The sequence below is a fragment of the Taudactylus pleione genome, unplaced genomic scaffold (assembly GCF_031769625.1).
Source record: "Taudactylus pleione unplaced genomic scaffold, aTauple2 ptg000334l, whole genome shotgun sequence".
Lineage (NCBI taxonomy): Eukaryota > Metazoa > Chordata > Amphibia > Anura > Myobatrachidae > Taudactylus > Taudactylus pleione.
Window position 1 is genome coordinate 1,520,947 of NW_028284735.1, and position 25,165 is coordinate 1,546,111.

The window sequence follows — 25,165 nt, forward strand, 5'->3', positions numbered from 1 at the left end:
ACAGAAGGGATGATTTGATGGGTGGCCCAAACTATAAAAATCAGCAGCAGAGCTCACCAGCAGCCAAATATACACTTTGCAAATACTGTGGTAAAATGCACAGGTGAGGGAAGGAGCAGTGCCCAGCATTTGGGAACATCTGTAAATCATGTGGCATTACCAATCATTTTGCTAAAGTGTGCATGTCAAGCAAGAGATGGAATTCAGCAGGGGAAGTAGACACAGTAGAAGAAATAGCTGAAACAGATACCCATAATGCAGAAGTGATTTAAACAACAGAATGTATTGGGACTGTGAGATCAGAAGGCCAAAAGTGGTTTGCACATCTGATTTTGAATAATAAGAGGCAACCATGTCAATTAGACTCAGGTGCAACATGTTATGTGATGAGTCTGAGCGATAAGATGAAATTGGCTCCTAGAGTCCGGTTACTGCCAAGTGACACTAAACTGAAGCTGTATTCTGGGGAGCTGATGAAGTCATTGGGACGGTTCAGAACAGAATGTGTCATTAGTGGACATACCCACATGCTAACTTTTGAAACTGTGGAGACCCAACAGAAACCATTATTGTCAGGTTCCACTTGTGAGCGTTTGGGGTTGATGCAATTTACTATTCCTGCTGAACTGCATAACATGGAACATGATTTGTCTGGACCATTAAGGAAAGCGCAAATAATAGATGCCTATGATGATGTGTTCAATGGGCCAGTGAAGTCTGTTCCTGGGGAGGTACATTTTGAACTTGACCCTAGTGTTCCACCATTCCAGTGTGGTCCACGCAATGTGCCTATAGCCCTCAAGCCAAGAGTGAAAGCTTTACTTGATCAGTATGAAGCAGATGGGCATATTGCACCTGTGACTGAACCAACTGACTGGATTAGCAATATGGTCATTGTGGCAAAGCCTGACAAGTTAAGAATCTGTATTGATCCTAAATTTTTAAATCAAGCACTGCGGAGATCTCATTATATTATGCCAACATTAGAGGATGTTTTATATAAGCTTCCCAAAGCAAAAGTCTTTACACTGGTTGATGCACGTGATGCATTTCTGCAATGTAAGCTGGATGAAAAAAGCAGCTATATGACCACCTTTTGGGCCCCCTGGGGTAGGAAAAGATGGCTTAAACTTCCATTTGGTGTTTCTGTGGCACCTGAAGTTTACCAGCGAAAACAACATGAATTGCTGATTGGACTTTGCGGCATTGAGCCGATAGCAGATGATATTCTTGTTGTTGGCTGTGGGGAGACAGAAAAGGAAACAGAGGATGATCATGACCGCAAGTTACTAGCACTGTTAGATCTTTGCAGGCAAGTGAAATTAAGACAATGTGAAGAAACTGCAATTTAAAGTGAAAGAGGTTAATTTTCATGGTCATATCCTGTCCTCTGAAGGTTTGAAAGTTGACCCTGAAAAAGTTAGAGCTGTCTTAGAAATGCCAACGCCCACAGATGTAAAGTCTTTGCAACGTTTGATTGGATTTGTAACCTATTTAGCCAAATTTATGCCTCGCCTTTCAGAAGTATGTGAACCTCTGCGCAGACTTCTGGATAGAGATACGATATGGCACTGGCTTCCAAAACACGATAAGGCAGTGGAGGAAATAAAGCATTTGGTCACAGTTACACCTGTGCTGAAGTATTATGATGTTACCAAGCCAGTCACTATACAGAGTTATTCCAGTAAAAACGGACTGGGATGTTGCCTGATGCAAGAAGGACAACCAGTTGCATTTGCTTCAAGGGCATTGACTCCTACTGAGCAGATCTATGCGCAAATTGAAAAGGAGTGCTTGAGTATTGTGTTTGCTTGTTCCCGTTTTCATTACTTTCTATATGGCTGGGACATGATTGCTGTGGAGACTGATCATAAACCACTAATTGCCATCTTTAAGAAGCCTCTTCTCTGTGCACCTAAAAGACTTCAGAGTATGATGTTAACTTTACAACATTATAATCTCTGTGTCACTTACAAGCCAGGCCCTGAGATGTACATAAGTGACACTCTTAGTAGAGCTATTGCTCTGGATCATGGGAAGTCTGGAGCAGTCCAGAGTTATCATATAGTCTGCACCATGCATCAGATGATGACTGATTTTGCACCGATTAACCAAGCAGATTATCTGAATGTCACTGATCAGCGTCTGCATCAGGTTCGGTAGCATACCATGACTGATGAGAGCTTGTAGATTTTGAAATCCATTGTATTGGCTGGATGGCCAGCCTTGAAAGAAGAGACCCCACTCATTGTGAGGGACTATTGGTCATTTAGAGACGAGATCAGCATACAGAATGGCATTTTGTACAAGGGACCAAGAGTCATAATACCAAAATCCTTAAAATCCGAGATGTTGGCATGTATACATTCAAGCCATCTTGGAGGTGATGCATGCTACAGACAAGCAAGAGATACATTGTACTGGCCTAACATGCAAAGTGAAATGAAGGACTATGTTAGTAACTGCTCAGCATGTAATGAATATGCACATGCACAACAGAAAGAACCTATGATGTCACATGAGATACCAATATGTCCATGGCAGATTGTTAGCATGGATTTCTTTGCTTACGCAGGCAAAGACTTTCTGTTAATAGTGGACCATTATTCTGATTTTGGGGAAATTGAGCTTCTCCGAGACTTATCCGCAGAAACTACAATAAAGCGCTGCAAATCACAATTTGCGCATTATGGTGAGCCTGAAAGAGTGATCTCAGACAACGGACCACAGTTTGCATGTGAACAATTTAGACAATTTGCCTCTGAATGGGAGTTTGAGCATGTTACCTCATCCGCACGTTATCCAAAATCAAATGGTAAAGCTGAATCAGCAGTTAAGATAGTGAAGACTTTGTGCAAAAAAGCTAGCAGTGATTATACAGACCCATGGAAGGCCATATTACAATTTAGACGATTTGCCTCTGAATGGGAGTTTGAGCATGTTACCTCATCCGCACGTTATCCAAAATCAAATGGTAAAGCTGAATCAGCAGTTAAGATAGTGAAGACTTTGTGCAAAAAAGCTAGCAGTGATTATACAGACCCATGGAAGGCCATATTACCACCCACAGCTATAGCAAGCGTCCATGATGATGGTCGCGATGGTCAAGACCATCGCGACCATCGGGCTTGCGACGAGACCCTGCGGTATGGTCTCGCTGCCGCAAGCCCTGGAGTGATTTTGGCTTTATCAGTCACTAATCACTCTATCTATCACTAGTGATGTCAGTGGGGCCGGACCCAGATCGTAGGCGTTCCCATGGGAACGCCTCCATCTGGCAGCCACACCCCTGGCACGCCCACCAAAGGGGGCGTGCTGTCACTCACCATCGACAGCACGCCCCCTTTAGTGAGAGACCCCGAGCGACGGATTCCCCGTCGCTCGCCAGGTCTCGTGCATGCGCACGATGGAGCTCCCGCACTTAGGCACCATCGACCCGCTTGCGAGCATACAGCGCTCGCGAGCGGGTCAGAATCAGGCCCATGGTTCCTGTGTGCGAAAGGTTGCACCACGCTCATATCTTGTGGATGTGGACGGAACTTTGTACAGACGCAATCGTGTGGATTTGCGAGTAGCTGAGCGGCCAATTCTACATGAAAATGTTGAGCATTCCACTCCTGGTCTGATTATGGAGCCAGTTGCACCAATGGCAAGTCAGGAATTTGAAAGGCCCCAGGTTGTTATACCAGAAGAATATGGAGAAAATGAGAATATGGAACTTGCAAGCATACCGGATGGCAGTCCATCATTAGCACCTGCTAGAGTTATACAGACTCCTGCCCAACAAAGTTCAACTCCAACTCAACGAAATTCTGTCTATACTCGTAGTGGACATCAGTCACGGCCATCTGACAGACTTAATTTATAGTTATGTTATAGCATATGTTAAAAAGGGGAGATGGTAGTGTAATGTTAATCTTCTGTATTTGGCACCACCTAGTGGTGCTGTGTAGACTTTTATAAGGTGCAGCTACTTATGATGTGGGTGTGGTTTTGATGTTGTGTGCTGGTTATGAACAACATGGCTACTTGGAACTAACATGCGGTGTCTGCCTTCATTTAATACATCTGAAACAAGTCCTGCTGCAGAAGTATGATCATAGGACGCTGGAAGCCCAGATGTGGGCAAACACGGAATTATGAGGCTGGACATCCAGACATATATAAGACACCGTAGGGTCCCTGGAAACTAGTCAAAGGCTTGCTTGAAGTAACACTGATAAGAATACACAGTGAGTAGTCTCTGGAAGCAAATATAACTCGAACCAAGAACAAACAATGTATCACAGTCACTAGGGAAGCAAAGTGTTCCTGTAGTGAGACTAAATACCCCTAGGGAGCTGGTCATTGGATCAGAGGATCAGCTGAGTGACCACAGGGCTAACATTGGTAATCTCTCAATTTCATTTCCTATCCTGCATCATGTATTTTGTAAGCCTGGCTTAGCTTGGAACAGACACGGTCACTACGATTGTCATCACTTGCAGAAGAAATGTCTCAAGCTAGTCATATGCACATTGAAGCCAGGAGGAGAGGAGGGCTGTAGGAAGCCAGAACAGTAAAAGACTTTGGCCATAAAATTGCCAAGCACTGCCATACTATGGCAAATGGCAGTGCCTGGCCCATACCCCTGACACCTGCTCGTCTGGCTGCACAGCACACTGCGGCTTGTGTAGAGATAGAGATATTGCTGTCTTTATCTCAAAAAACATGATGGGCATTCAGTGTGTCAATGATGGGGATTCTATGTACTTGGAAACCTACCGACTGCACCCTTTGTTTTTACTTTGTGCTCTGTTGTGTTTGATTTGTGGATATGTATTTAGTAGCATTTCCAAAGCATTTTCTTTTACAGAGTGTTCTAGCCAATCACTCACAGGCAGTGGTTATATTTTGATTGAAATATTGGCCCTCATTCAGAGGCGGTCGCAAGAAGTGATCGCTCTCTCTGAATGAGGGCGGCCGCTTCTTTTTTTTAGTGCGGCCTCCTGGTCGCTAGCTAAGCTGTGGGTTACCACCCACAGTTTAGCGACCGACCAGGGTGATGGTCGCGATGGTCATTACCATCACGACCATCGGGGCTTGCAACGAGACCCTAAGGTTGGGAATCGGCAAGCGCAAGCCCCAGGGAGCTTCCTGCTCTGGTCGAGCAGGAAGCTCCCCATTGACATCATTGCTGATGTCAGTGGGGCTGCCCACAAACGGCAAGCATTCTGTCGGGTACACCTCCGTTTGGCCGACCACCCTCCCTGCCCGCCTCCCAAACGGGGCGTGCTGTCAATCACCATCGACAGCTGGTCCCCTTTGGTGAGAGACCCATAGCGATGGAGCGCCTGTCGCTAGCCAGGTCTCGCGCATGCGCAAGTCGGAGCCGGCTACGACGTGCGCACGTCCCTGTTGCGAGCGCTCAGTGCTTGCGACCGGGTCTGAATAAGGCCCATTGTCCCTTCAGAAACCCATCTGCTGCTACTATCAATAGTGCTCTCAAGAGTGGTTATTTTTCTTGTAGTGGTTCATCTTAGGAATCCATTTTGTGGAAGATCCAGTAATGGCATCTAATGAACTTATACAAATAGTTTGATTCTTCAATAGAATAAAAATAAATAATTATATTCATATGATCAGCAGACTTTCACTTTTACATTTATTTTGTTAGGTTTTGTGGTACTGAAATTCCACCTACTCTTATTTCCTCTGGGGGACAGATGACTATTCTGTTTGTAACAGATAAGGAAGTATCGGATGTTGGATTTTTTGCTACATATAAAGCTCTGAATTCTACAGAAGGTAAGTTGCATTATGTGATACCAATATTTGATTGATTTATTTTCTCCATACTGTAGTTCAGAATTTTCTATTATTGTGTATCTCAGATATACACCAATGCTTGTGCTTGCCTCTATTACTAAGTTTTTTTAAATATTGCATAATAAATCTTCCTTTTTTTGTAGGTGAATGTGGGTCTATGGAGTTGAAGTGTGGTGATGGAAAATGTCTGCCATTACAGTTGGCCTGTGATGGGTGGCTGGACTGTTCTGATGGTAGAGATGAACAGAACTGTCCAGAAATACCTGCTTCTGAACCAGGTAGTATCACTAGGCTATTGGATTTCCAAAACCAGAACTTTATTTTGACTTGTCTATTGCCTAGTGATTATTAAGACCAAATTTGACCTAGTTATTTGTTCTACCTCTTTTTTGTTTTAGAGAGCCCATGTCAGCCATTGAATGTTCCTCTATGCCAGGGTTTGTCTTACTCTCTCACTGTGTTTCCCAATCTCTGGGTGCCTCTTCTTGAGCAAACAGCAATTACTGAGTTGCTCAATGGATACAAGGTAGTGTTTTTGCTTTGACTTTCTGTATATGTCATAAATTATATGCTGTGGATTGTATTTAAAAGCAGACTATGGTCCTGATTCAGAGCCGGACGCTATTTGCGGCCGCTCGTTCAGAAAAAGGGGCTGGCTATTTAAATTAAGCGCTCGCTCTTTGCGGTCTGTTGACGCCTCTATGTCTGAACGAGCGAACGAAACATGCGCTCACTATTTTGGAAAAAACGCCCCCTGGCCGCTCGCATCATACGTCATCTCCGCTATTTATTTGATTAATCGAGTACATCAAAAGGCGTATGAACTGCTCGCAGTGCTTGTGGTTGGATTTTCCTAAAGCAATCATGCGAGCAGTTCAGGCTAAAAGACAACCAAGTGACGTGGTCGATGACGCTGCTTTGTTAATTATGCACACCCTTAAAACGCCCGTTTTGACCGTTTGGCACGCCTGCGTTCGGATCTCCACTCCCCGTTTTCAAGCACCTTCCCCTGTTACCACCCACAAACGCCATATTCTGTCACTCAAATTAGCAGGCATTCGCTATTTTGCGAGCACATGATTTTCAACCGCAATGACTGGTTCGCGCATGCGTACTAAAACCCATACGCATGTGCAGATGTGCGAACATCGCTCGGAGCAAATGAGCGGCCGCTTACGAGCGGCTCTGAATCAGGCCCTATGTGCCAAATGTAATAAGGTGAAAGTTTAGAAAATGTGAGAGTTTAGCAGTAATCTCTCACATTGGTCGAGTTTTATCTTCAAAATGGGAAAACATCTATATGAGATTTTTTGAGTCTGTAGCATTGTTCTCTGACTCTATTACATTGGTTGAGTTTAAAAATGGTGAGAAAACTCTCACATTTTCTAAACTCTCACCCTATTACATTTGGCCCTATATGTATTAAATATGAAATTATAATTAGCTCTATTGAACAATGTCTCACTCTTTAGCCTAGAAATTAAGGGATATATTTACTAAAGTGCAGGTTTTTAGAAGTGGAGAGGTTGCCCATAGCAACCAATCAGATTCTAGCTATTATCTTCTAGAAGGTGCTAGACAAATGTTAAGTTGCTATGGGCAACATCTCCACTTCTAAATACCCGCACTTTAGTAAATATACCCCTAAATGTCAAAAAAAGGGGGTTGCTATTTGAAAATTCATATTTTTATATGTAACTATTCTTTTAAGCTCTTCAATGTTATTAATATTGTTCCAGAAATATCATGTGTGCACTATTTTAACACATAGTGGTCAATTTACCTAGATATAAGGGGGGGAAAATGCCTTTGTAACGGCATGGAAACGCAGCCAACAGCCCTGCAACTTGCCCCACCTGTTGTAAATCTCACCCTGGACTCATGGATTTTTGCATATGGCCCTATGGGGCCGTGTAAAAAAAATTTGCAAACCTAGCATATACTGTAGCCGCACTTATTTGTGGACATGACTGTGGTGTCTAATTGATCAGATTACAAGTGGCTTCAACAATTTGGTAGTAGAGCTTTAATGAAAATTAACTGATCACTATGCATAGAACAACTTCAGAAAGCAGGGAATTTAGCACCCCCTTCAGGGCCCTCTGTAAGATAACTAAAAGGAACTACAGTGCACTGGACTTTTTAGTATGTTGTACAGGGAATATTGAGCATATACTGTATAATATCTTACATATAGTTGCATGTGGTTGGTCACTTTGGTAAAGATATAGGGCCTGATTCAGACCCACTCGCGAGCGGCTGTCCGCTCGCAAGTGGGTCGATGGTGTGCACTGAGCATGCGCACGACGGAGGGAGCTCCGTCGTGCGCATGCGCGAGACGCGACGAGCGAAGGACTTTCCTTCGCTCGTTGTGTCTGATCAAAGGGGGCGTGCTGACGATGTTGACTGACAGCACGCCCCCTTTGGTGGGCGTGCCGGGGGGGTGCCTCCCAGACGGGGGCGTTCCCAAGGGAACGCCTACCATCAGAAGCCGGCCCACTGACATCACTAGTGATGTCAGTGGGAGTGATTTTGGCTCTGATAGAAACTCAACCGCAGGCTCCGGCTCGCAGTGGCGATGGTTGCGATGGTCAAGACCATCGCGACCATCAACCTGCACGCTCGTATAGGCTGTGGGTGGTGACCCACAGCTATACGAGCGTCCAGGAGGACGCTCCATTTTTATGGAGGACGGCCCTCATTCAGAGCGAGCGCTCTGCTCAGAGCGTCCGGCTCTGAATGAGGGCCATAATCCGATTTACTCTGCCTAGGCAAAGAAGAGGCGGCACACCACAGTATTGGAAAACATTTTTTTATGGTATTGGATATATCAATGTATATAATCACTGTTTCAAGACGTCTGGGGTCTTTTCATTAGGGTGTATACAAGCTGAAACGTTGGCATATGGATAATATACTTTGAAGTATCTTATACAGTAAGCTTTATTTACCAAGACCGTGGAGTGCCACCTCTTCTTCCTAGGCAGAGTAAACAGGAATATATATATATATATATATATATATATATATATATATATATATATATATATATATATATAGAAGAGGAATGGCAGCGGCACTCTCAGGACCTCTAATGCAAAGAATCACACCACACTGGGGTAGTTCAGTCCAACGTTTCAGTCAGAAGACTTTTATCAAGAACACAAAGTGAAAGCATGGAGTACATACCTTTATAGAACAAATGTGATTGTGTAATGAGAAGCATGTTCGTCTCTCCCTCTCAGGGCGCCGAGCGACTGACGTCATCAGCATGCGACCCGCGAGCGGACGGAGTTGCCCTGACGTCAGGTATGTGATGCTGATGTCCTGACGCGATCACCCGGGTAAACAACAGAGAGGGAGGATGGTGACAAAGTGAAAGTACCTACATGGTGAATAAACATGAATAATAATAAAAAATACTGTGCGTATAATTATGATATCAATGATATGGTGAATGCATCATGTGGACTTGAATGAATGTGTAAACATGGTGAGTGAAAAGAACATGAGGTTAAAATTAAACATACAATTAATACATATGGAACACAAAAAAATACATAAATAATCATGCGCATAAACGAATATCGATGGACTGCCTGGGGATGATAATATGATTAAAGGTAATAGTAACAAAAAAATTAATCTAAAAAAGCTGGGCACGAAAGAGGTAAGTAGTCTTGCAAGTTTACATAGGGCTTCTCATAGTGAAAAAAACCCATTCAAGGTGGCAATAACCACAGACTACATCAACAGAATGAAAGATAACAAAATTACTAATGTGTCTATGCACAAATGATGCAGAGATGAAGGGATGGAATAAATAAATGACAACCTATATATATAAAGAAGATCAAATCAAACCTAAGAGAAGCAAAAAATCTCTCATCGATCAGCACCAATAATCAAATGTTTCATATATGTTGAAATAACTATATGAGCTAACCAACATGACTCACTGTAATAGTGCAAACTGATTTTTATTATCAAAAAATCTATATAAGACGGGTCAGTTAATAATTAATGACTGATAACCTGTTGTCCAATCGGCTATAGTGAAAAAGAAAAGATAGAATAAAGACAAGAAAAAGATCACGGATCAACTTGCGAAAAAGGCAACTTAAGTGATCCAATAAATAAAGTTACAACACCTGGTATTCCTAGGTGGTCACCCTCCCTAGTACTAACCAGGCCAAGCGCTGTATCGCTTACAAGATCGGACGAGATCGGGCATTTTTCAGCGTTAGTATGGCTGTAAATACTGGATATAATGGATGCCAGAACACCAATCGTCCGTGAAAGCCCAAAGAGAATAGTATAAAAGAAAATAGCCGATTGGATCAGGCCCGGTACCTAAATGGTATCAACTCCACTACAAGGAGGACCATACAGCTGACCCAAAAGGAGTGTAAATTTCACTCCAACCTGTAAAAAATTGGACTTCAGAGGAAACAAGCAAGAGACAAGTTCTCATTCAGTCCACCGGTGGATACTGTATTCATGCGCTGTATCCAAAGGGCTTCTAATTGTAGCAATTGCTTGTCCCTGTCACCTCTTCTGGACAGGGGAACATGGTCGATAATCTTGTAATATAAAGTAGCCAATGGATGACGAAAATCACGAAAATGGCGTGCCACAGGTTGGTAAATTTCTTTGCCCTCCAGTGCTTGTCGGATGGCCGTGCGATGTTGCGCCATTCTGATTCAAGCTGTGCAGGAAGTCTTGCCTATGTAGGCCAAGCCACAAGGGCAGCGAATTATGTCAATTATGTACTTATTAGTACAGGTTAACACATGTTTGAGTGATATACGTCTTCCCGAACGAGGGTGTACAACATCTGGACCAGTTTCCATGGATCAGCATGTAGTGCATCCAATACATTTGTAACATCCTGGCTTTTTGGTTAAAAAATTAATTTCAGGATGTGTGTGATCTGTAGAGACATCATTGTGAACCAACCAGTCCTTCAAGTTCTTGCCTCTTTGATGTCCCAACATAATCCTTGAATTCTTTAGAGGTTTCAAATTGGGGTCAGTATTAATGATTGGCCACAATCTTTTTGTTTTTTTCATAACCGACTTACTTGCTGTATTGAATTTACTGGTAAAGATCATAGTAGATTTGTTACCGTCAAGTTCTGTTTGGATCCTGCCAGGATTCTTTGTTTTCTCGATGGCTTTAAGTTTAGCCGCGATTAACTCACTCCATATATATCCTCTGTTTAGAAATTTTAGCATCATTTTATTGATTTATGTCTCCGCATTGATATCATTGTTGGTGATCCTGTAAATCCTAAGAAACTGTGAGTATGGTAAAGATTTTTTTAAGGCAATTGGATGATGGCTCTGAGCATGAAGCACGGTATTACAATCTGTTGGTTTGGTGTACACACTTGTATTAAAGTTTGTGCCAGTCCACTTAATGTTCACGTCCAAATAGTGTACCGTATCAAAACTATATTCATAGGTGAATTTAATATGATTATGCATGGTATTAATCCTAATCATGGCAGATAAAAAGTCCTGTTCCGTGCCTGACCATATAACCAGGATATCATCGATATATCTGGTAAAGAAAAGCACATGTTTATTAAAATCGCGATTATCGAAAAACAGTGCTTTTTCTACTGTGAACATGTAAATATTGGCGAAAGAAGGTGCTACGTGAGATCCCACCGCACACCCTTTTCTCTGTCGAAAAAAGAAACTATCAAACAAAAAGTAATTTCTCATTAGTGTCTTTTCAAGCAAATTGATATAGAAAGTAATATTGGGGCCCATGTATACATCGTGAGCTTGTAAAAAATGTTCCATGCTTACCAAACCTTCTGTGTGTGGGATGCTTGTGTAGAGAGATACAACATCTATAGTGCACAACAATAAAGTCTCAGGCAAATTTTTAAGATGGTGTAGTTTCTCTAAAAGTGAATTTGTATCTTTAAGAAAGGTTGGTTCCTCCTTAATGAGAGGTTGTACAAAAAAATCTAGATACTTAGAAATAGGGCTATATAAAGAATTCCTAGCCGAGATGATCGGACGACCTGGATGTGACAGAAGTGACTTGTGTATTTTGGGTAGTGTATAAATCAATGGTACTGTTGGTTTACTAGTTATTAGATGCAAAACTGAGTCCTGATCAATCCATTTATTGAAGACTGCCTCTTGTAAGGTGTCCTCTAGCTCCTGTTTATACCGGTTGGTGGGGTCATAATCCAACCGTTCATATACAGTCTGATCATTCAATTGACGATATATTTCTTCCATGTATGCCCTAGTATCTTGTATGACCACTGCACCACCCTTATCTGTGGCACGAATCACAATATCTCTATTCTTGCTCAATGCTACTAACACTTTGTGTTAATCCTTCATCATGTTGTGATGTATTTTTTGGTGGTTCATCACATCCATAGTTACATTGTGATCTAGAAGTCTAACAAAACTTTTAATAGAGGCATTGTGAGATTGGGGTTCAAATAGTGATTTCTTCTGTATTGGTTCTTTAGAGTAAGTCATGTTGTCTCCCTGTGATGCAGCATAGAATTCTTTAAGTTTTAAATTCCGGCTCAGGCGCCAGAGGTCTTTATTCAACACTTCTTTTTCTGTTGTAGAAAGAGTTTTACTGGATAAGTTCACAATCAAATTCTCCATTTGTAGGGTTTTCTTCCTCTCCCTGTTGTTCTGCCCTCCATGTCGCGTGCGGGTCCTTCTCTTTTTGCATGCGTGGTTACCCCTAAAGGGGGCTTATGAGAAGCAGGGGTGGTAGTAGTGTCTTGTTCACTTTGGGAAGAATTTGCCCCGCTTGATTGGTCTGTGTCAAAATAGGATCTTGTTTTTCTGAACCTAGTTCTTTGTTGACGATTTAGTAATAAACTCTCTGTTCTTTGTAATCCATATTCACCTTTTGTAATTTCTCTTTTTTATATTTAATTAATTCCTTCTTATACTCCTCCACTTGTGAATTTAATTTGGCAAACCAGTCTGTAGTAGTATCACTAATAAAGGTGTTTTTATGAGTAGTGTCAAATGCTTTTATTTTTTCTATTAATATTATTCAACTCCCTTCCGGACTCTTCAATCACCAACAAGATTAGGTCAAGGGAGCATTTATTGAACACTGCGACCCAACGCCTGCAGAATTCGATGTTATTTCTCCCTATGGTGGGCACGTTTTTAATACGAAACCCCCTGGGGATCTTGCGTTCTTTGTGATAATCAGATAACGTCACTCCGTGCAGATAATAGTCAATTTCTATTTTCTTTAATTTAAGAAGTGACTGATATAAATCGTCGGTAGTGTCTACCCCAGCAGTGCCAAGCAATGTGTCTTTAAAATATAAATTCTCTGCCTCAGATTCACTGAAGCTCAATATATAACCGATTGGTAAATGTAAATTCAAAAATCCACTCCCATCTTCTGGAGTGTTCTCAGTAATTTTACTTGCTTGTGACATAACTACAATTAACCATATATACCACCTAGAATAATGATATGGTAGATGAATGGACACAATAAGTAACCCCAAAAAAATGTTTTTATAATACTATTGAAGTACAAGGGTCACAAAACATTGCAGAAAACATTGCAAGGCAATAGCCACAAGACCAGCTAACCATCTAAAAAACAATGTCCTCAGCATACACTGGATAAACTAGCAGGAATGCCACCAAAACAACAATGAATGGTTGTAATGAAAGTATGAATCACACATATTAAATATTCAATAAATTGTATAAAGTCAAACTGCATGACACCATAACCTTTCTGCTGAAAGTTGTTTAGTTATATCCAAAGATAAAAATATTCTATCCAAACAAACAAGTCCAAAGTAGAACAATTTGTATACCAAGCGCTGTATATACAATTATGGAAATGTGTTAAATAAATCCCAAACAATCAAGTTCTGATAAAGAACGAATAATATGGGCAGGGGTGCTATGCTATCCGAATATAGAAACGGAGATACAATGAACAAATACAAGAGCTAGCACTCCACATAAACCAATATACTTGCCCGGGTGCCCTCTGTAGTTTATGACATCTAAATAGAAGTGGAATGGCAGCAGCACTCTCAGGACCTCTGATGCAAAGAATCACACCACACTGGGGTAGTTGAGTCCAACGTTTCAGTCAGAAGACTTTTATCAAGAACACAAAGTGAAAGCATGGAGTACATACCTTTATAGAACAAATGTGATTGTGTAATGAGAAGCGTGTTCGTCTCTCCCTCTCAGGGCGCCGAGTGACTGACGTCATCAGCATGCGACCAGCAAGCGGACGGAGTTGCCCTGACGTCAGGTATGTGATGCTGATGTCCTGACGCGATCACCCAGGTAACCAACAGAGAGGGAGAATGGTGACAAAGTGAAAGTACCTACATGGTGCATACAAGGAAGAAATGTATCGTCAATTGAATGATCAGACAGTATATGAACGGTTGAATTATGACCCCACCAACCGGTATAAACAGGAGCTAGAGGACACCTTACAAGAGGCAGTCTTCAATAAATGGATTGATCAGGACTCAGTTTTGCATCTAATAACTAGTAAACCAACAGTACCATTGATTTATACACTACCCAAAATACACAAGTCACTTCTGTCACCTCCAGGTCATCCTATCATCTCGGCTAGGAATTCTTTATATAGCCCTATTTTTAAGTATCTAGATTGTTTTGTACAACCTCTCATTAAGGAGGAACCAACCTTTCTTAAAGATACAAATTCACTTTTAGAGAAACTACACCATCTTAAAAATTTGCCTGAGACTTTATTGTTGTGTACTATAGATATTGTATCTCTCTACACAAGCATCCCACACACAGAAGGTTTGGTAAGCATGGAACATTTTTTACAAGCTCAAGTAAGTCGGTTATGAAAAACACAAAAAGATTGTGGCCAATCATTAATACTGACCCCAATTTGAAACCTCTAAAGAATTCAAGGATTATGTTGGGACATCAAAGAGGCAAGAACTTGAAGGACTGGTTGGTTCACAATGATATCTCTACAGATCACACGCATCCTGAAATTCATTTTTTAACCAAAAAGCCAGGATGTTACAAATGTATTGGATGCACTACATGCCGATACATGGAAACTGGTCCAGATGTTGTACACCCTCATTCGGGAAGACGTATATCGCTCAAACATGTGTTAACCTGTACTAGTAAGTACATAATTTACATAATTCGCTGCCCTTGTGGCTTGGCCTACATAGGCAAGACTTCCTACACAGCTCGAATCAGAATGGCGCAACATCGCACGGCCATCCGACAAGCACTGGAGGGCAAAGAAATTTACCAACCTGTGGCACGCCATTTTCGTGATTTTCGTCATCCATTGGCTACTTTATCTTACAAGATTATCGACCACGTTCCCCTGTCCAGAAGAGGAGGTGACAGGGACAAGCAATTGCTACAATTAGAAGCCCTTTGGATACAGCGCATGAATACAGTATCCACCAGTGGACTGAATGAGAACTTGTCTCTTGCTTGTTTCCTCTGAAGTCCAATTTTCTACAGGTTGGAGTGAAATTTACACTCCTTTTGGGTCAGCTGTATGGTCCTCCTTGTAGTGGAGTTGATACCATTTAGGTACCGGGCCTGATCCAATCGGCTATTTTCTTTTATACTATTCTCTTTGGGCTTTCACGGACGATTGGTGTTCTGGCATCCATTATATCCAGTATTTACAGCCATACTAACGCTGAAAAATGCCCGATCTCGTCCGATCTTGTAAGCGATACAGCGCTTGGCCTGGTTAGTACTAGGGAGGGTGACCACCTAGGAATACCAGGTGTTGTAACTTTATTTATTGGATCACTTAAGTTGCCTTTTTCGCAAGTTGATCCGTGATCTTTTTCTTGTCTTTATTCTATCTTTTCTTTTTCACTATAGCCGATTGGACAACAGGTTATCAGTCATTAATTATTAACTGACCCGTCTTATATAGATTTTTTGATAATAAAAATCAGTTTGCACTATTACAGTGAGTCATGTTGGTTAGCTCATATAGTTATTTCAACATATATGAAACATTTGATTATTGGTGCCGATCGATGAGAGATTTTTTGCTTCTCTTAGGTTTGATTTGATCTTCTTTATATATATAGGTTGTCATTTATGTATTCCATCCCTTCATCTCTGCATCATTTGTGCATAGACACATTAGTAATTTTGTTATCTTTCATTCTGTTGATGTAGTCTGTGGTTATTGCCACCTTGAATGGGTTTTTTTCACTATGAGAAGCCCTATGTAAACTTGCAAGACTACTTACCTCTTTCGTGCCCAGCTTTTTTAGATTTATTTTTTTGTTACTATTACCTTTAATCATATTATCATCCCCAGGCAGTCCATCGATATTCGTTTATGCGCATGATTATTTATGTATTTTTTTGTGTTCCATATGTATTAATTGTATGTTTAATTTTAACCTCATGTTGTTTTCACTCACCATGTTTACACATTCATTCAAGTCCACATGATGCATTCACCATATCATTGATATCATAATTATACGCACAGTATTATTTATTATATTATTCATGTTTATTCACCATGTAGGTACTTTCACTTTGTCACCATCCTCCCTCTCTGTTGTTTACCCGGGTGATCGCGTCAGGACATCAGCATCACATACCTGACGTCAGGGCAACTCCGTCCGCTCGCGGGTCGCAAGCTGATGACGTCGGTCGCTCGGCGCCCTTAGAGGGAGAGACGAACACGCTTCTCATTACACAATCACATTTGTTCTATAAAGGTATGTACTCCATGCTTTCACTTTGTGTTCTTGATAAAAGTCTTCTGACTGAAACGTTGGACTGAACTACCCCAGTGTGGTGTGATTCTTTGCATCAGAGGTCCTGAGAGTGCCACTGCCATTCCACTTCTATTTAGTTGTCATAAACTACAGAGGGCACCCGGGCAAGTATACTGGTTTATGTGGAGTGCTAGCTCTTGTATTTGTTCATTATATATATATCTATGTATATATATATATATATATATATAAATAAATATTTTACGGTACATTTGTGCCATTGTATTAAGGCTGACATGGTGTTTAAGGGGCTACACCTCAAAAGCTATTTGAGGTACCAAGGGGAAATTTGACAAGGACGGGTAGAACTGTCTCTCAGTGATGCATGCCAAATTTCAGGGCAAAAATAAATAAATATGAGGATTTGGGAGTAACCTAAATTTCCAACTGTCAGTTTTTTCAAATACTTTCAGCTAGGACCTGCGGTTCACTATGGGGGATTTTTGGGAAGGCATAACTCAGGGTAGAGTGTGAATTTAGACTTGGGGTTTGTTTTATTAGGTAGCTCTTGTTCCAGGGTTAGGCATTTTGGGGTTTACATGTTTTAAACTATTACCTTACAAATGCCCCTTTATATTGATAGATAGCTTCAACTTGTTGCACAGACTGAGTAGGTGCCTTCTGCAGCTATACTCACTATGGCTTCACTTGGGTGCACAAAGATGGCTGTCCTTTGTGGGCGGTAGTGGTGGTGGGACCCAGGGGAAAGTAGTGGCTGTTAGCTGCAGCCAGGACCGAGGAGGGTGGTAGCAGTGGCGGTGTGGTCGTCGGTGAGGGCTGCGGGACTCGGTGGTGGCAGGCAGATGCAGCATGCATGGACCAGGGAGATCCATGATGCCTGCATGGTATGCAGTCGGGATGTCAACGGTTTAAATGCTGACTGTTTGCATCCCGACTGGGTAAAATGACAGGCGTCGAAATCCCAACGCCTGTCATTTTACTTATGCCGGGAGCCCAACGCCCAGCATACCGATCGATGGTAAGCTGGGCGCTGGGCGCGGGGGGGAGGGTTAGGTTAGAGGCTCCTGACGGGGGACTTAGGGTTATGCACCCCCCCAGGAGGGCTAGGGTTAGGCTAGGGGAAGGGGGGGTTAGAGTTAGGCACCCCCAGGGGGAGGTTAGGGTTAGGCACCCCCCCGGGAGACTAAGTTTAGGCTGCTGGGAAGGGGGGGTTTGGTTTAGGCACTTACAGGGGAGGTTAGGGTTAGGCACTTGGGGGGAGCTTAGGGTTAGGCAGCCCTAAGGGAGGGTTATGTTTGGGGGGTTTAGGTTAGTGAATAGGAAAATACTCACCTGTCAGGATCTTCACTGCCAGTCTTCAAGCATCGGGATTTATCACACCGATCCCGCCTGCATCTGTGTGTGATAAAAATAAACACAGGTGCACGGATGGGATCGGTGAGATCTGTCTGTGCTGCTGTGTTTAAAAAAAAATGAAAGTGTTAAAGTGAAAAAAAATACAGCGCGCCACCCACCCAAAATGAACAAACAGCACCAGGCTTTGCAGACCCAGTCCTGGTGGTGCTAAATACAGGGGACAAATAATGTAGGGGTTCCCGTATTAAACAACCTGTATTTTCAGAACTAGGACTCAGAGCCCAGTCCTGGTTGCACTGAATACGGGGGGCCCCTACATAGCTTGTCCCTTGTATTTTGGCAACCAGGACTGGTTTTGAATAGCCCAGTGCTGGTTGTGCTTAATACAGGGACCCCTACATTGTTTGTCTCCTGTATTTAGCACCACCAGGACTAGGTCTGCAAATCCTGGTGCTGGTTGTTCTTTTGGGGGGCCACGCCAGGTTTTTTTTCCATTTTTGACAGGTTTCTATTTTTTTGGCCTAGATGTGTGCATCTGTCTCTTGATGCTTCCAGCACGAATCTCATTGTATGCAGATCCGAATTACATATTATTCAGGCATAGGGGTAAATTTAATAAAGGTCGATTTGGCATTTTGAGTGATTTGAGGTGCGATTTTCATTCGATATGGCTTCGATTTTGCTTTTGGGTATTTACTAAAGACCAAATTGAATGTAAAATCGGACTTCAAATCAAATTTTGAGTCAACTCGGCCTCAAATCGACCATCGGAAAAACATTGGTACTTTTACATAGCCCAACACACAAAACCCTTATTCACTATCATTCGATTTGAAATTGGACTTCAAATCGAACTTCAAATCCCCACTACAATAGACCTGCTTCATGCCACAGCATCAGCCCTGACCGCTAGTCAGCCCAGGGATCCCTGGGGAGTTGGAGACCCCTTCAAAAAAAGGGGTCTCCCTCTCCAGGGCACCCCTAGCCTGGGCTGATAGCCCGGGGATATCCCTGCCACCCCTGGGCGGTCGGTGGCGGGTTGATTGTGTAGGTGTTGTGTAAAAATAGATAAAAATTAACATTGTCTTTACAGTAGAACTGCAGGTCCCAGCAAGCCTCCCCCGCATGCTGGTACTTGGAGAACCACAAGTACCAGCATGCAGGGCATTAAGGGCCCACTGGGACTTGTAGTTCACCTGTGAAGAAAGGTTGTAAGAAACACACACACACCTTACAAAGTATAAGTCTAATACATACATACATACATACATCATACACACTCACACATACTCACCTATATTACCTCCAGTGGTCTCAAAAATGGTTTTCCGGTTGCACCAGACACCATATATGCCCTAATATTTCATTAGACTAAGCCCCACAAATATAATTTTCTCAATTCGGAAAGGTGGGGGTGCTACCACGGACACATTGTTGTATCAAATACTGATAGGGAAAGAAGGAAAAGAAATATCCATAGTGGTGCACTAAACAAATAATAATACATAAAAAATAACTTTTAATATGTATAGTGTCAAGAGGCTTGATAAAGCCATACAGCGAAATGCCGCGTCGGTCCAGAGTCGCTCCACGCCACAATGTCCGAACTGTGATAGTCATGTACTTCAGCGCTGCAATCTGACATGTATTATGACATAGGGATGTGTACAGCAGCGCAATGTACTAGAGACTACTGTCAGCATATGAGAAATTCTGATAGGAATGAAAATGTGCAGCATTGTCACTAAGCACACTGTTAATGCAATTATGAAGTGCAGTACTATTTAATGAGAGGAATTTCCCAGTACATGCACCTGAGCACAGAAAGATTTACAAACCAAGCTGAAATGAGTGATAATGAATATGTATGTTAATCTGCATTATTTACTTCCCAGCAATACCTGCACTGACAATTATGAGAAGCCACATGGTCTGTGATATATAAATATAGGCTACAGCCTTTTGTGAAAAAATATAAGGGATTGGGAATTTTACAACAAACATCTAAATGAGATATTAAGAAAAAGTATTAATTAAATACCAACAAAAATAAAAAAAACTATTTGTTACTGTGAGTGCAACAGCAATAGAGAAGAATTACACAGCATATTTGCTGTGGTATCCCTTGGTTAAAAATAGAAATAATAAACCTCATATTTATACCAATAGATATAAGGTACAATACATGAGGTGATAATTAACCAATAATTACAAAACCATATATTTGGGATAAATTACCTCCCCTTTTTCTCATCTAAACCAGTGGAATAATATCCTTGATATGCTGTGATAAATGATGCACCATACATACATCAACTGTTGTACTTAATACATTAATTATGTGTGAGATTAATATATAGGTGGTTATATTGTCCATATTGATATTTATAACAGGACATTCAGTGGATCAGGAGCGTATGTTTTTTTAAAATACAGTTACATTACACACACCAAATTCTTTTTAAATATATTTTCGCTTTTTAGTCTCTTGACACTATACATATTAAAAGTTATGTTTTATTATTTGTTTAGTGCACCACTATGGATATTTCTTTTCCTTCTTTCCCTATCAGTATTTGATACCTCCAGTGGTCCCCTTCTCCAGTAGGCATCCATGGGTTAAAATAATAAAACGAAAACCTGTCCATCGCATTAAGGAGTAATCATTCTAACCAGAATGATTACTCCTTCCCGAATGAAGCACAGACACGGCTTCATTCTTTGAATCTCCGTGTCTGTGCATTCATTGGCTGAGAGAGGTCAGGCCCCGAACGGCTCCCTCCATTGAAGTCAATGGTGGGAGCCGCAGGATAAACTTTAGTTACCCTGCAGCTCCCACCATTGAGTATAATGGAGGAGCTGTTTATTGGCTGAGAGGCGAGGCCTGACCTCTCTCAGCCAATGAACGCACAGACACGGAGCTTCAAAAGATGAAGCCGCGTCTGTGCGCTTCATTCGGGTAGGAGTAATCATTCTGGTTAGAATGATTACTCCTTAATGCGACGGTCGGGTTTTCGTTTTATTATTTTAACCCATGGATGCCTACTGGAGAAGGGGACCACTGGAGGTAATATAGGTGAGTATGTGTGAGTGTATATGTATGTATGTATTAAACTTATACTTTGTAAAGTGTGTGTTTCTTCAGTCCCTTGATTTAGGGTGTGACCTCACATTTTTTTTTTTTAATTTTAACTCTTTCAAACACTATTTCCAGGCAGATACATGCAGGCATCTCACTGATGTCTGCATGTATCTGTGTGACAACGAACTGCTCATGCTGAAAGTGAAAGCATGAAGCAGTTCGTGTGTCTGGGATTTGCAGTTCATTTTGAAGGGTGATTTGCCATTCAATTTGGACATGAACATGCCAAATCAAACAGCAAATCACTCTTCAAAACTGACTCAAATCGAATTTGTTTTGCAAATCGCAAAACAAATCGAATCATAGTAAATGCAGTGAAAAAACGGTTGTCACTACATTCGATTTGAGTCGATTTGAGAAGTGCTAAATCACTCCTCAAATCGACCTGCAAATCGACCTTTAGTAAATTTACCCCATAAACACTGAGCTAGCTGAAGTCGCCATCAGAAGGGAGATAGCTTTTTGCAGTGTTCAGCCCCTGGGAGGGGATAACTACAGATGTGTCCTTAGCTTTGCAGAAATCACAGTAAAGACTCCTCTATCTTGTGCCACTGTGATTGATACAGTGGGGCGCTAAGTTTTTGCCCGTTTTCCTCAAGGTGGCCAGTGTATGGCTAAGGGTATGATGCAGCCTTTGGGCTGTCGACGCAGCCATGAGGGCTGATTTGCTTTAACTAGTTGTGGCCTAAGGCAAAAGATGTGTTGCAGCCTTTGGGCTGTTTTGACCAACATTGAGGGATGATTTGCCTTTATTAGTCGTGGCCAAGGGAGTAAAGATGTGATGCAGCCTTTGGGCTGTTGAAGCAGCCTTGAGGGCTGATTTGCCTTTATTAGTCGTGGCCAAGGGAGTAAAGATGTGATGCAGCCTTTGGGCTGTTGAAGCAGCCTTGAGGGCTGATTTGCCTTTATTAGTCATGGCCAAGGGACTAAAAGATGTGATGCAGCCTTAGGGCTGTTGCAGCAGCCTTGAGGACTGATTGTGGACTGGGACCCCAGGATAGATGCAGCCTTTGGGCTGATGAGTCTTAGGTGGGATGTGCACAAGGACGTAGAGCTGCTACCAATGTCGCCGGGTTGACACTGGCGGTGATGTGTGGGATTGCGCACCTGGAATGCAGAGATGCAACCAGTGCTGCCGGGATGACATTGGTGACGATGTGCTGGATTGCGAACCTGGAACGCAGAGTTGCAACCAGTGTCGCCAGGGTGATACTGGCGATGGTGTGCTGGATTTCAACTAGTGCCACCGGGTTGACACTGGCAGTGATACGCTGACTTGCACACTTGTGACGCTAAACTGTGATCAATGCCGCTGGATTGACACTGGCAATGGTGCACTGGATTGTGCACTAATGATGCTAAATTGTGACCAGTGCTGCCGGGTTGACACAAGACGCTGGATGGAGACAGGTGCTTCTGGTGTAGGAAGCACAACGTACTACCCAGATGACACAAGCAGCACGAGCAGGCAGAATGCAGGTAGAGCCGCCTGAATGGAAAAAAAGGCAATAGACAAACACAGCAGGACTGGCTCAGGAACTTGACTGACAAGCAGGAGACTGGAACAACTGGAAGTACGAGAAACTATCACTGGCATCGGAGCAGCGTCACAATAAGGTATAAGGAGGAAACACCAATCCTGTTCCTGCAGTGATGATGACAGCTCGATGGGAGGATGTTTTGATTCTCTGGTATTGAGTAGGAGCAAAAACACGGAAATCATTTAAAAATATAACAATTTATTTTTGTCAATGAGCAGATAAATGAATAAGCAACAGAGTAGGTAGCATGAGTCCCAAGCACAGTCAAGATGTCAATAATATACTGTTGCACTGTGCTATAATGGCAGAAATGAAATGCAATATCAAAGAACAGTTCTGAACAACAAATAAGGAAGTGGAAACCAAAGTCTTTTAGTCTTGCAGGCCTATAATGAGATACCTGAATAATGGTGAACAATGTGGCATGTAGCCAATTATATGAATGAAGAAATAAAGTCTTACTCTAGCTTGACTGCCAGAAGCAAAGAGATCCTTAATGAATGGTTTGGCTTTGGCCACTTTGCTGAAAAAAGGTAATGATGTCTTGCTTTAGCTGGACTGCCAGAGTTGAAGCAAAGAGATCCTTGATGAATGGTTAGGCTTTGGCCAATTTGCTGAAATGTGGCAATGATGTCTTGCTTTAGCTGGAAAACTAGAATTGAAGCAGATAAATCATTGATGAATGGTTTGGCCTTGGTCACTTTGCTGAAATGAGGTAATGATGTCCTGCTTTAGCTGGACTGCATTCTCAGCTGAGAACCAGGAAACTGACACACTGCAGGGGAATTGGACAACCACGGAGAAGGAAAAACAGGCAAGTACATAGGAGTTCACTCACGGCTGGGATCCAGAAGGCAGACACACTGCAGGTGAACTGAACGACCACGGAGCTGGAATGCAGACAATTGTGCTGGAGAGAGTTCACAACTGGGACCCAGGAAACTGACACAGCACAGGAGCTCTGGAGAATCACAGAGCCGGCATGCAGACAAGTATCCAACTGGTAACAGTGGCTGGAGCCCAACAGGATAAACAGCAGCAGAGTCCTGAATGGCTTGCATCTAGATAGCTCACTGACAATACACTAGAATCAGCAATGTGGTAAAAGTTCAGAGCATACAAATAGCAGAGAAAGCCAATCCCCTAACACTAGGAAGGTACATGTGACTTTCCTTGTTTGCTTGATTGCCCGGCAAAAGGACGTAACACCTTAGTAACAGGCAAGCTGTGAGTGCAGCTTGTAACAGTATTCCCCTTGACGTGGGGTTAAGGAACCCCCAGATCCCGGTTTATCCGGAAATTTTTCAGTATGGGAGCGTGAAGACCATCCAACCCAGGAACGTTCCTCTGGACCATACCCTTCTCAATGAACGAGAAAGTACAATTTGCCTCTAGAAATTTTTTAATCCAGAATCCTATCCACAACATATTCCTGTTGACCTTGGACGATAACTGGAGCAGGTTTAGGAGGAGGCTTAGCTTTAAATCTGGACAAGGAGAATACTGGTTTCATCAAAGAACAGTGAAAGGTGTTATTAATTCGTAATTACCTGGGCAGACAAAGCTAAAAGGCAACTGGATTAACTTGATCGAAGATACAAAATGGACCAATAAATTTAGGACCCAGCTTCTGAGTAGGCTGTCAAAGTCTAATATTCTTTGTAGAAAGCCAGACCAAGTCACCTTTCTTAAATGTACAAGACCTCCAATGTTTGTCAGCAGACTCTTTGGAATGGAGAGTAGTCTTCTGAAGATTGAATTTAACTTTGTTCCAAATTCGACGAAGTTGGGAAACAGAAGGTGCTACTGACTGATTGGAATCAAAGGAGTTGGCTCTTGGATGTTGTTCTGTGACACAAACAAAAGGTGAACAGCTGATGCAAAATTAGAAGAATTCTTAAAAGCGATTTCAGCAAGCGGTAAATGAAACACCCAGTCTTATAATGCTTGGAAACATAACAGCGCAAGTATTGTTCCACAGATTGATTAGCACATTCTATTTAGCCATTGGACTGCGGATGATATACTGAAGAAAGGCTGAGATGAATATCCGAGGAAGAACAGAAAGATCTCCAAAATTGTGCCACAAATTGCGTACCACTGTCTGAAACAATGTCAACAGGTAACTCATGAAAATGAAAATGTGCTGAAGAACCAACTGGGACAGTTCATTGGCCGATGGTAGCTTGATTAGTGGAATGAAATTAACCATTTTGCTAAATTGGTCCACGACAGTCCAAATGACTGAACATTGAGAGGAGATAGGGAGTGCAACAATAAAGTCCATAGCTATGTGTGTCCATGGTCTTGATGGAATAGAAAGAGGCAGCAACAAACTGGACAGAGCTGTTTGAGGTGCTTTGTTGCAAGCACAGACCTCACAAGCAAGGACAAATTCACGAACATCGTTATTGAGCGATGGCCACCAAACAGAACGAGCCAGCACTTCGGAAGTTTTACTGATGCCAGGATGACGAAAAGCTCATTTAGCATGGAAGTTCATTAACACTGATTTTCTAAACCTTTCCGGCACAA

At 42.2% G+C, this 25,165-nt stretch overlaps 1 protein-coding gene across 1 annotated transcript in view; it reads left to right on the plus strand.

The window, feature by feature from the left end:
• The window catches only part of MFRP (membrane frizzled-related protein), a 681,594-nt gene that overhangs the window by 640,617 nt on the left and 15,812 nt on the right, over positions 1–25,165 (plus strand). The window contains exons 9-11 of the mRNA XM_088443796.1: positions 5,657–5,787; positions 5,952–6,086; positions 6,207–6,334. Coding sequence (XP_088299922.1) covers positions 5,657–5,787; positions 5,952–6,086; positions 6,207–6,334 — 394 coding nt within the window. The remainder of the gene's footprint in view (positions 1–5,656; positions 5,788–5,951; positions 6,087–6,206; positions 6,335–25,165) is intronic.